The sequence below is a fragment of the Gekko japonicus genome, unplaced genomic scaffold (genome assembly GCF_001447785.1).
Source record: "Gekko japonicus isolate JY-2015 unplaced genomic scaffold, Gekko_japonicus_V1.1 scaffold505, whole genome shotgun sequence".
Taxonomy (NCBI): domain Eukaryota; kingdom Metazoa; phylum Chordata; class Lepidosauria; order Squamata; family Gekkonidae; genus Gekko; species Gekko japonicus.
The window spans coordinates 55,431-63,748 of record NW_015169788.1 but is presented as its reverse complement, the minus strand read 5'-3'; the positions used below and the strand labels follow the sequence as shown (position 1 = coordinate 63,748).

General features: G+C 57.5%; 1 protein-coding gene across 1 annotated transcript in view; it reads left to right on the top strand.

The window, feature by feature from the left end:
- The first annotated feature begins 963 nt into the window (after window positions 1-963).
- GPAA1 (glycosylphosphatidylinositol anchor attachment 1) overlaps window positions 964-8,318 on the top strand; it is an 11,518-nt gene continuing 4,163 nt past the window's right edge. The window contains exons 1-7 of the mRNA XM_015416972.1: window positions 964-1,079; window positions 3,406-3,517; window positions 3,695-3,842; window positions 4,543-4,644; window positions 6,182-6,378; window positions 7,048-7,244; window positions 7,372-7,525. Of these exons, the coding sequence (XP_015272458.1) occupies window positions 973-1,079; window positions 3,406-3,517; window positions 3,695-3,842; window positions 4,543-4,644; window positions 6,182-6,378; window positions 7,048-7,244; window positions 7,372-7,525 (1,017 nt within the window). The 5' untranslated portion in view covers window positions 964-972. The remainder of the gene's footprint in view (window positions 1,080-3,405; window positions 3,518-3,694; window positions 3,843-4,542; window positions 4,645-6,181; window positions 6,379-7,047; window positions 7,245-7,371; window positions 7,526-8,318) is intronic.

Genomic DNA, 8,318 nt, shown 5'->3' with positions numbered 1-8,318 from the left:
TTGTTCTGTTGTTTTTCAAGGGATTCCATTCTGTCTGGGGAATGCTCCCTCTAAGCGGTGGAGTCTTGTGAGCAAAAATTTTACTTTGTGAGCTACTGGCATTAAAGTTGTGAGGGAGTGATTTGGCTACTGCATAAATTAGATTGCTCTGGAGCCATCCTTCCTGAGCTAAGACAAAAATGTGTGAGCCGGAGGCTAAAAAACTGTGAGCTAGCTCACACTAACTCAGCTTAGAGGGAACACTGGTGCCACCTCAATCCTAAAAGAGCCTAAGAGAGCCAATTTGGTGTAGTGGTTAAGTGCACGCAGGGCTGGCTCACCCGCTAGGCGATCTAGGCACTCGCCTAGAGTGCGGGTCGGCCCTTAGGGCGCAGAAGGAGAGGCAGGGGTGGCCGCTGACGCGCCTGGCCAGCATGGCGGAAGAAGGCAGTGGCACAGCCCACAGGACCCCGGCGCGCTTCCGACACTAGGAGACAGAGGAGCCTGGCTCCATGGAGCCAGGCGCCGCGGCGGCACCAGCACCAGCAGAAGGAGGAGCTGCCCCCACTGCCCCGGTGTGTGCAGCCTTGCTTTTCTCTAGCTCTTCCGGCTGCTTTCCTTTTCCTGGGCATGCAGGCGCCCGGGGAGGAGGGAGTCGCTCCGCAGAGAGACGCACCGTCAGCCCTCAAGGAGGGACGGGGGGACGGCAAGGTGCCTTCTTTCTCGGCCACCGCTGGGAAAAGGAAGAGGAGAGCCGGGAAAAGTCAGTTTAATTTTTGCTGCCCTTCCTTTTCCCAGCTCTCCTCTTCCTTTTCCCAGTGGTGGCTGAGGAAGAAGGTGCCTTGCTGCCCCCCTCCATCCCTCTGTGAGGGCTGATGGCGCGTCTTCTGCCTGGGCTGTGTGTTGGGGAGCAAACTTGGGCCTCCTCACCCTCCCTTGCAGCAGCAGCAGCTTCCTGGTGGGGCTGGGCTGGTTACCACCCTGCGGGCCTACATGTCGGAGAACTCCATGGGGTTGACCATGGTGGAGGAGCAGTTCGTGTACGGGGAGCGGGCCCTCTCCTACGCCCGAGAGTTCGCCGGACACAAGAAGAAGGCGGGGTGAGTTTCCTCCTGCCCCTAGAATGGCCGGCCTCGGGCTGCCGGCCTGCACAGGACCCCCCCCCCCACACACACACACACCATGCCCGGCTCCTGCTGTGGGCCCTTTCTGGGCACCCACACAAGTAGGAGGCCTCGCCCGTCTGTGGGGACCATGCCCACCCAGAGCGTGCCCAGGCTGAGCCTTGCAGCGAAGGTACACACACACACACACCATGCCCGGCTCCTGCTGTGGGCCCTTTCTGGGCACCCACACAAGTAGGAGGCCTCGCCCGTCTGTGGGGACCATGCCCACCCAGAGCGTGCCCAGGCTGAGCCTTGCAGCGAAGGTCAGGAGAGCTGGCCTTCTCTGGACTTCTCCTTGTGGAAGGCTTCGGGAGGGACTCGGCAGAAGGGAATTAAGAGCGGGAAATGGAAGTCCAATCCTGCCGGGATGTCTGGAAACCCCTCTTCAAAACCAGGCGAGTTGAGGCTCGGGGAGAATGCAAACCTCCGGCCCAGAAAGGGACCACCCAGCCGGAGAGCAGGCCGCAGTGGCTAATGGCTCAAGTTAACAATGAAGCTATAAGAAGGAAAGAGGCTTGTTTTGAAAAATAGACGGTCTACCCCAGACTCCAGCAGGAGGGACCACAGGCTCTGGCGAAAGAAATACAAGTCAGTAGTTAGGCTTGCAAAAGGAATGTAGAGAAATGGGTTGCTAGAAGCATCAAGACAACAATAAACATTGTTTGTTTTTATCGTATATTTTGATTAGGTTTTTTTTTCTTTTTAGACTCCTACAGTGCATGTGATTCAATTTCTTACAATTTCCTCCCCTTCCCCTTCCTCCCTCCTCCCTTCCCTATCTTCTTGTTGTCTTTATTCTTTTGACCCCAGCCACGGGCACAAAGTCTGAATCTTCCACTGAATGTCTTTTCTTCCTTCCTTTGATATCCATTCCAAGTAGGTCTTCCATCTATTCCAAACTTCTGCAGGTTTTTCTTCCCATATTGTCTCTTTGCGTATAGTTGCCACGATGTCTGACTGTATAAACTCAAACAAATTGTTGTGCCGGATTTCAACTGTCCATCTACTTTTGTCTTTCCAACTGAAAGCTATAACTGCTTTCCCCGCCGATATCATAGCCTTAACTAAGGTTTGATCCTTCTTATCCACTATCGGGCTTCCCATTGTACTTATCAACATTAAGCTGAGGTCTGTGTTTAGTGTTATTTTACTTACTTTCCTTATAGCTTTAGTAATTTCTTCCCAGAATGCCCTTGCTTCTCTGCATTCCCACCACATTTGTGCAAACCAGCCTTTAGATTGTCCACAATGCCAACAGAGGGAGCTTAATCCTGGGGTCATGTTAGCTAATTGGGCTGGTGCCTTGTACCATTTTGTGAGAAATGTATATTCAAGTTCTTTAAATTTAATTACCTTAATTTCGTCTATTCCTTTCATGATTTTTTCTGCCATCCTCTCTGTTATCTGACCTTCTCTACTTCACACTTTTTGTAGATATAACAATAAACATTGTTTATTTATTAAATTACATTTACTAGGCCACCCTTCCCTAGAAACAGGGCTCATGGCCAATGTTCCCTTTAAGCTGTGGAGTCTTGTGAGCAAATATTCTACTTTGTGAGCTACTGGCATTGAAGTTGTGAGTGAGCAATTTGGCTACTGCATAAATTAGTTTGCTCCGGAGCCATCCTTCCTGAGCTAAGGCAAAAATGTGTGAGCCGGAGGCTAAAAACCTGTGAGCTAGCTCACACTAACTCAACTTAGAGGGAACACTGCTCATGGCAGCTTACAACAAAATACTATACACTCGGGCTTTTAGATGGCACAGGAATACAGGGATTGCTAAAAGAATTCGGGGAGGTGGCACAGAAGCTCAGTGAATTCATTGCTTCTGTGCTCACTGCGGGAAGTGTGGGGCACGGACCCCTGCCACAGCCCCTGATTTCAGGGAGGGAGTCTGAAGAACTGAGCCAAATTGGAGTACCAGAGATGGGAAGGGACACTCTCGGGCCTGCTCCTTTCCCTTGGAGATCCTCCAGAGTCAGAGCTTGGGGCCTGTTTGTGGGCAATGCAAAGTGTCTTGATTTCAGTGGGTCCCTGGGGCACTGAGGACTCCGCATCCCGGGCACGCGGTCAGTAATTTAGCAGCCACAAATCTTGCCTAGATTAGCTGGTTGGTGAGGCAGGGGAGCCCCGCCCCCCCCCCCCCGGGAAATTAATCAGACCGTTTCTTCCGCCTGCCCGGGAGCCCTGCGGGGGCTGTGGAGTTTGGGCAGGGGGTGGGGGTCGTGCCCACTCACGCTCCTCTCGCTGTCCCCAGGGGCATGCCGGTGGCCTGGCTGGAGAAGACCATGTGGAACCTGGGCCTGGAGGTGTACAAGCAGAGCTTCGCCCGCACCCTGCCCTTCCCCGATGAGCTGCGAGAGAGATACGTAGGTGCCGGGCTGACGGAGGGCCTTGGGGAGGGCCGGGGGGCGGCCAGGGGATGAGACTCGTGCGTAGAAGTGGGAGGGTGTGTATGGGGGGGGGAGCTCTCTCTTGCCAGGCGGGTGCCAGCCCGTGGGGCTGGAGAGAGATGGCGTCTGCAGCCTGACCCCTCCTCTCTGCAGATGGTGAAGGGGACCAACGTCTACGGGATCCTGAGGGCCCCCCGGGCGGCCAGCACGGAATCCCTGGTGCTGAGCGTTCCCTGCAGCCAAGGCCAGCAGAACAATCAGGCGGTGGGACTGATGCTGGCCCTGGCGTCCTACTTCCGAGGTGAGCCGGTGGCCCTCCAGGGGGGCAGGCAGCTGCTCAAGACGGCAGTGAGGCCAGGGTGGGGGGTGGGCGGGTTTAGCTTAGGACAGATGTTTCATTTCATTTCGTGTGCGTGTGTGTTTTAAAAGCCTGGGAAACGACGACTGAGAGTTGATACGATAGATGCTTACAAAACCACCCATGGGATAGAGCAGGTCGAGAAAGAAGTCCTTTTCTCCCTCTCTCACCATACGAGAACTCCTTGTGGGCACTCCATGAAATGATGGTGCAGTAGGCTTAGAACAGGTAAAAGGAAGTCCTTCTTCACCCAAAGAGTAAATAATGCGTGGAATTCACTGCCATGGGAAGTGGTGGCGGCTACAAGCATAGCTTCAAGAGGGAACTGAATAAGCATATGGCGCAGAGGTCCATCGGTGGCTCTTAGCCACAAGGTATAGATAGGAACTCTCAGTCTGGGGCAAGGGATGCTCTGTCTTCTTGGTGCTTGGGGGGGGGAGGGCAACAGTGGGAGGGCTTCTGGAGTCCTGGCTCTGCTGCTGGACCTTTCTGATGGCCCCTGGTATTTCTGGCCACTGTGTGACACAGAGTGTTGGACTGGGTGGGCCACTGGCCTGACCCAACACTGGCTTCTCTTATGCCCTGAAGCCCCTGTGGTTGGTGACTCACGTGGGGCAGAGTTCAGGCCGCCTTTCTCCCCCAGGTCAGATCTACTGGGCCAAGGACATCATCTTCCTGGTGAATGAGCACGACCTCGTCGGCATGGAGGCCTGGCTGGAGGCGTACCACAACGTCAACGTCACCGGTGAGCTGTGCCGGGGTGGGGCCTTCCCTTCACACGGACCCAGAGGCGCTTCTGCCGGCCCCTTTCGGCTCCCAGCTTCTGTCCCGGTTTCTCCAGCTCCCCGGGCAGAGGCTTCCTCGGGCTGCCCCCCCCCCCTCAAGCCAAGCTGGCGGCACAGGCAACTCGCGTATGTCCCACACGGGCCTCTGTCCTCGGGACAGTCCTGCAAAACCACAGTGTATTCCCCGGACGTGGCTTACAAAGGCAGGTCTCAGGAGAGCTGCATCTGAGTCCAGGAGCACCTCTGAGACGAAGACTTTCGGGGGGACCAGCTATCGAGAGTCGTGGCTCCTGCTGCCAAACACAAGCAGTCAGAACCTGGCCGATTCTGCTGGGCCACAGCTCCCATCCGAGATCTAATCGACCTCTCCCCTTGACTGGAAGGGACTTTGCGCCAGATTCTGCTTTCCCTTCCCCTCCCCACAACAGACACCCTGTGAGGTGGGGGGGGACTGAGAGAACTCCGACACAAACTGCTCTTTTTCAAGGAAAGCTCTGACAGAACTAGTGACTGACCCAAGGTCATCCAGCCAGGTGCGAGTGGAGGAGTGGGGAATCAAACCCGGTTCTCCCAGATTAGAGTCCGCACACTTAACCAAACTGGCTCTTCTTCCTCTTCTTCTCTTTTTCTGATGAGGTCCCTTTGCACTGGGAAAGGTAGTGGAAACCAGAACAAAGTTGGAATCTAGTGGCACTTTTAAGACCCAACAAAGTTTTATTCAAGGTGTGAGCTTGAACATGAAGGCTTTTATACCCAGAATTAAACTTTGTTGGTCCCGAGGAGCCGCTGGGCTCACAACTTTGTCCAGCTGCTTCGGACCCACAAGGCAACCCACCTGGATCTACCTGCAGTGAAATCCAACTCCGTTTTCTATGAGAACTAACTGTGGACTGGCCCCTCCTCGGTACCAGTTAGAAGTATCGAGTCCCAGCTAGCGATCCGCCTGTGCTGTGGCTGTGCTGTAGCGTAAGGACTGGAGGCGGAGTGGCTGTGAGTGGCGGCAGCTCTTGACCTCTTTCCTTTGGGAACAGGAGGCATTGAACTCTGTGCCCCCCCCTCCATTGTCGCATTTGCCCAAGTGGCGTGAGGATGCTTGCCGTCAGTCCATGCAGAGGAACTTGCAGACCCCCGTGGTCCTAAAACCTGCCTGCTTATGTCTTAGCCCTGGGTGACTTTGAAAGGACCCAGAGCAGCAACTGGACTTATCCTGAAGACCTGGGTTCGAATCCCTGCTTGTGCCACAGAATCTTGCTGGGTGACTTTTGGTCAGTTGCACGCTCTCAGCCCAACCTGCCTTGGGGGGGGGGGGTTGTTGTGAGGATGAAATGAAGAGGGTGACGTTAGCCGCTTTGGGTTCCCACTGGAGAGAAAAGCGGGGCATAAGAGAGCAGAACGAATGTCACTGGGGCAGCCCCCCTTGTGTGCCCGGGTGTTCTTCCGGGGATAGATCTGTGCCAGGCAGCCCCTCACCAGCTGGGCCTCTCGCTTCTTCCCCAGAGATCCAGTCGTCGGGGATGCTGGGCCGGGCCGGAGCCATCCAGGCCGCCGTCTCCCTGGAGCTGAGCAGCGACGTCATCACCAGCTTTGACCTGGCCGTGGAGGGCCTGAACGGGCAGCTGCCCAACCTGGACCTGGTCAACCTCTTCTACGCCTTCTGCCAGAAGAGCAACCTCCTCTGCACCATCCAGGGAAAGGTGAAGGGACACGTGGGGGGTGGACAGGGGTCATTTCCTGCCGGAGTGCCCTGGAGCGGCACTCCGGCAGAAAAGAGTCCAAGCCCCGCCCCCCCCGCCCGCGGAGACTCTCAGGGAGGGGGGGACTTAAATACCTGGGTTCCCTGCCGGCTCTTCTCCAGGTGCTCCGCAGCCACAGGGCACCTGGAGAACAGCGGGCAGGGAACCCAGGCACGACTGCCTCCCTTTCCCCCTGAGCCTCTCCACTTTTGCAGAGAGACTCAGGGTGGGGGGTGGGGATTTAAACTCATGTGTATAACTCATTTTAAACATGCCTGCCCTTTGTCAGGGTGTGTGGCATATGCAAATGAGCTCCTGCACCTCTTTTTCTGGGAAATGACCTAGGGGGGGGGAAGGGACGCTATCAGGAGCCCGAAGGCCCCGGCCAGTCCAGGGTCCCTCCAGCTGTCTGCCTGCGCAAGCCCACGAACTGAGAGTGGCTGCAGAGCGGACGGTTCCTGGCTGGACCGTGCGGGACCCTCCCTTGCCGCTGAGCCCCTGGGCAGGCTCCTTGGGTTCCCGGTGGCCGGTCCGGGAGGGGCAGGGAAGGGGGGGGCCTGGGCCAGGGGGCTGCTCTGTCCCCAGGCCTGGCTGACCCCGCCCCTCCGCTTTCCACCCCCAAAAACGCAGCTGCAGCGTTCCGACTGGGACTCGCTGCCGGCCTACCTGCACTCTCTGCAGACGCTGCTCCTGATGGTGCTCAAGCAGGGCTCTGGCCGGCCGCAGGGTGACCACGGCCTCTTTCTGCGCTACCACATCGAGGCCGTCACGGTGCGGGGCATCAACAGCTTCCGCCAGTACAAGTACGACATGGGCGCCGTGGGCAAGTGAGTGTGCCAGCCAGCCGGTCATGGGGCCGAGGGGGCAGCAGGATGCCCGGGGGGGCGGAGGTGCTGACGAGCGGGTTCAGGAGGGGGTGATGTGGTCCCCCATACTCTTGGCCTTCCTCCCCAGAACGCTGGAGGGAATGTTCCGGAAGCTGAACAACCTGCTGGAACGCCTACACCAGTCCTACTTCTTCTACCTGCTGCCCTCGCTCTCCCGCTTCGTCTCCATCGGGGTCTACATGCCGGCCTTCGGCTTCCTCATCCTCATCCTCGTCTTGAAGATATCCTGCGGACAGAGTGGGGCGGGGGGGGGGGGGCAGTCCTGGCTCTTACTGCCTTCGATCCGGAACCGGGCTGCTCCGTCACGTTGGGGGAGGGGGGGAGCCTTCCAGCCCTGTGATAGTCGGGCGGGCGCAGTCCACGCGCCCTCGATGTGCTGGTGGCCGGCAGCTCCGGGGGAGGAGGGAGGGACTGTCGCCTCCCACCCTGCTGGGCTGGCTGCTCCCGGAAGAGAGGGGTGCCCAGCCAGCCGGGGGTGGGGGCTGCCAGCAGACGTGGCGAGGGGAGAGCCAGCTGGTTGCTGAGCTCCACACCGGCCAGCAGGACGGGACCCCAGAGGCCCTCCGAGGGCAAAGGCGCGAGGGGTGCTGAGCAGTGCTCCCTCTAAGCTGTGGAGTCTGGGGAGCGAACATGCTACTCTGTGAGCGACTGCCATGAAAGTTGTGAGCAAGCGATTCGGCTGCTGCATGAATTCGTTTGCCCTGGAGCCCTCCTGCCTGAGCTGAGACAAAAATGGTGTGAGCCGGAGGCTAAAAAACGGTGAGCTAGCTCACGCTCACTCAGCTTAAGAGGGAACACTGGTGCCGAGGGCCGTCCTCCATCAAAAGTCAGGGAGGGTTCAGTGAGGTGGGAAGAAGAGGTTTGGCTCCAGCGGTTTCTCAGTCTCCTGCCTCGCGGCCTCCACCCAGGCCCTCCCTCCCATGCAGCTGGACGGTCATGTTTCCAGATGGTGTCGCGGCAAAAAGAGACGGGATCCAGCCTCAGGCCCCCCACAAGACTAGAAAGAGCGACACC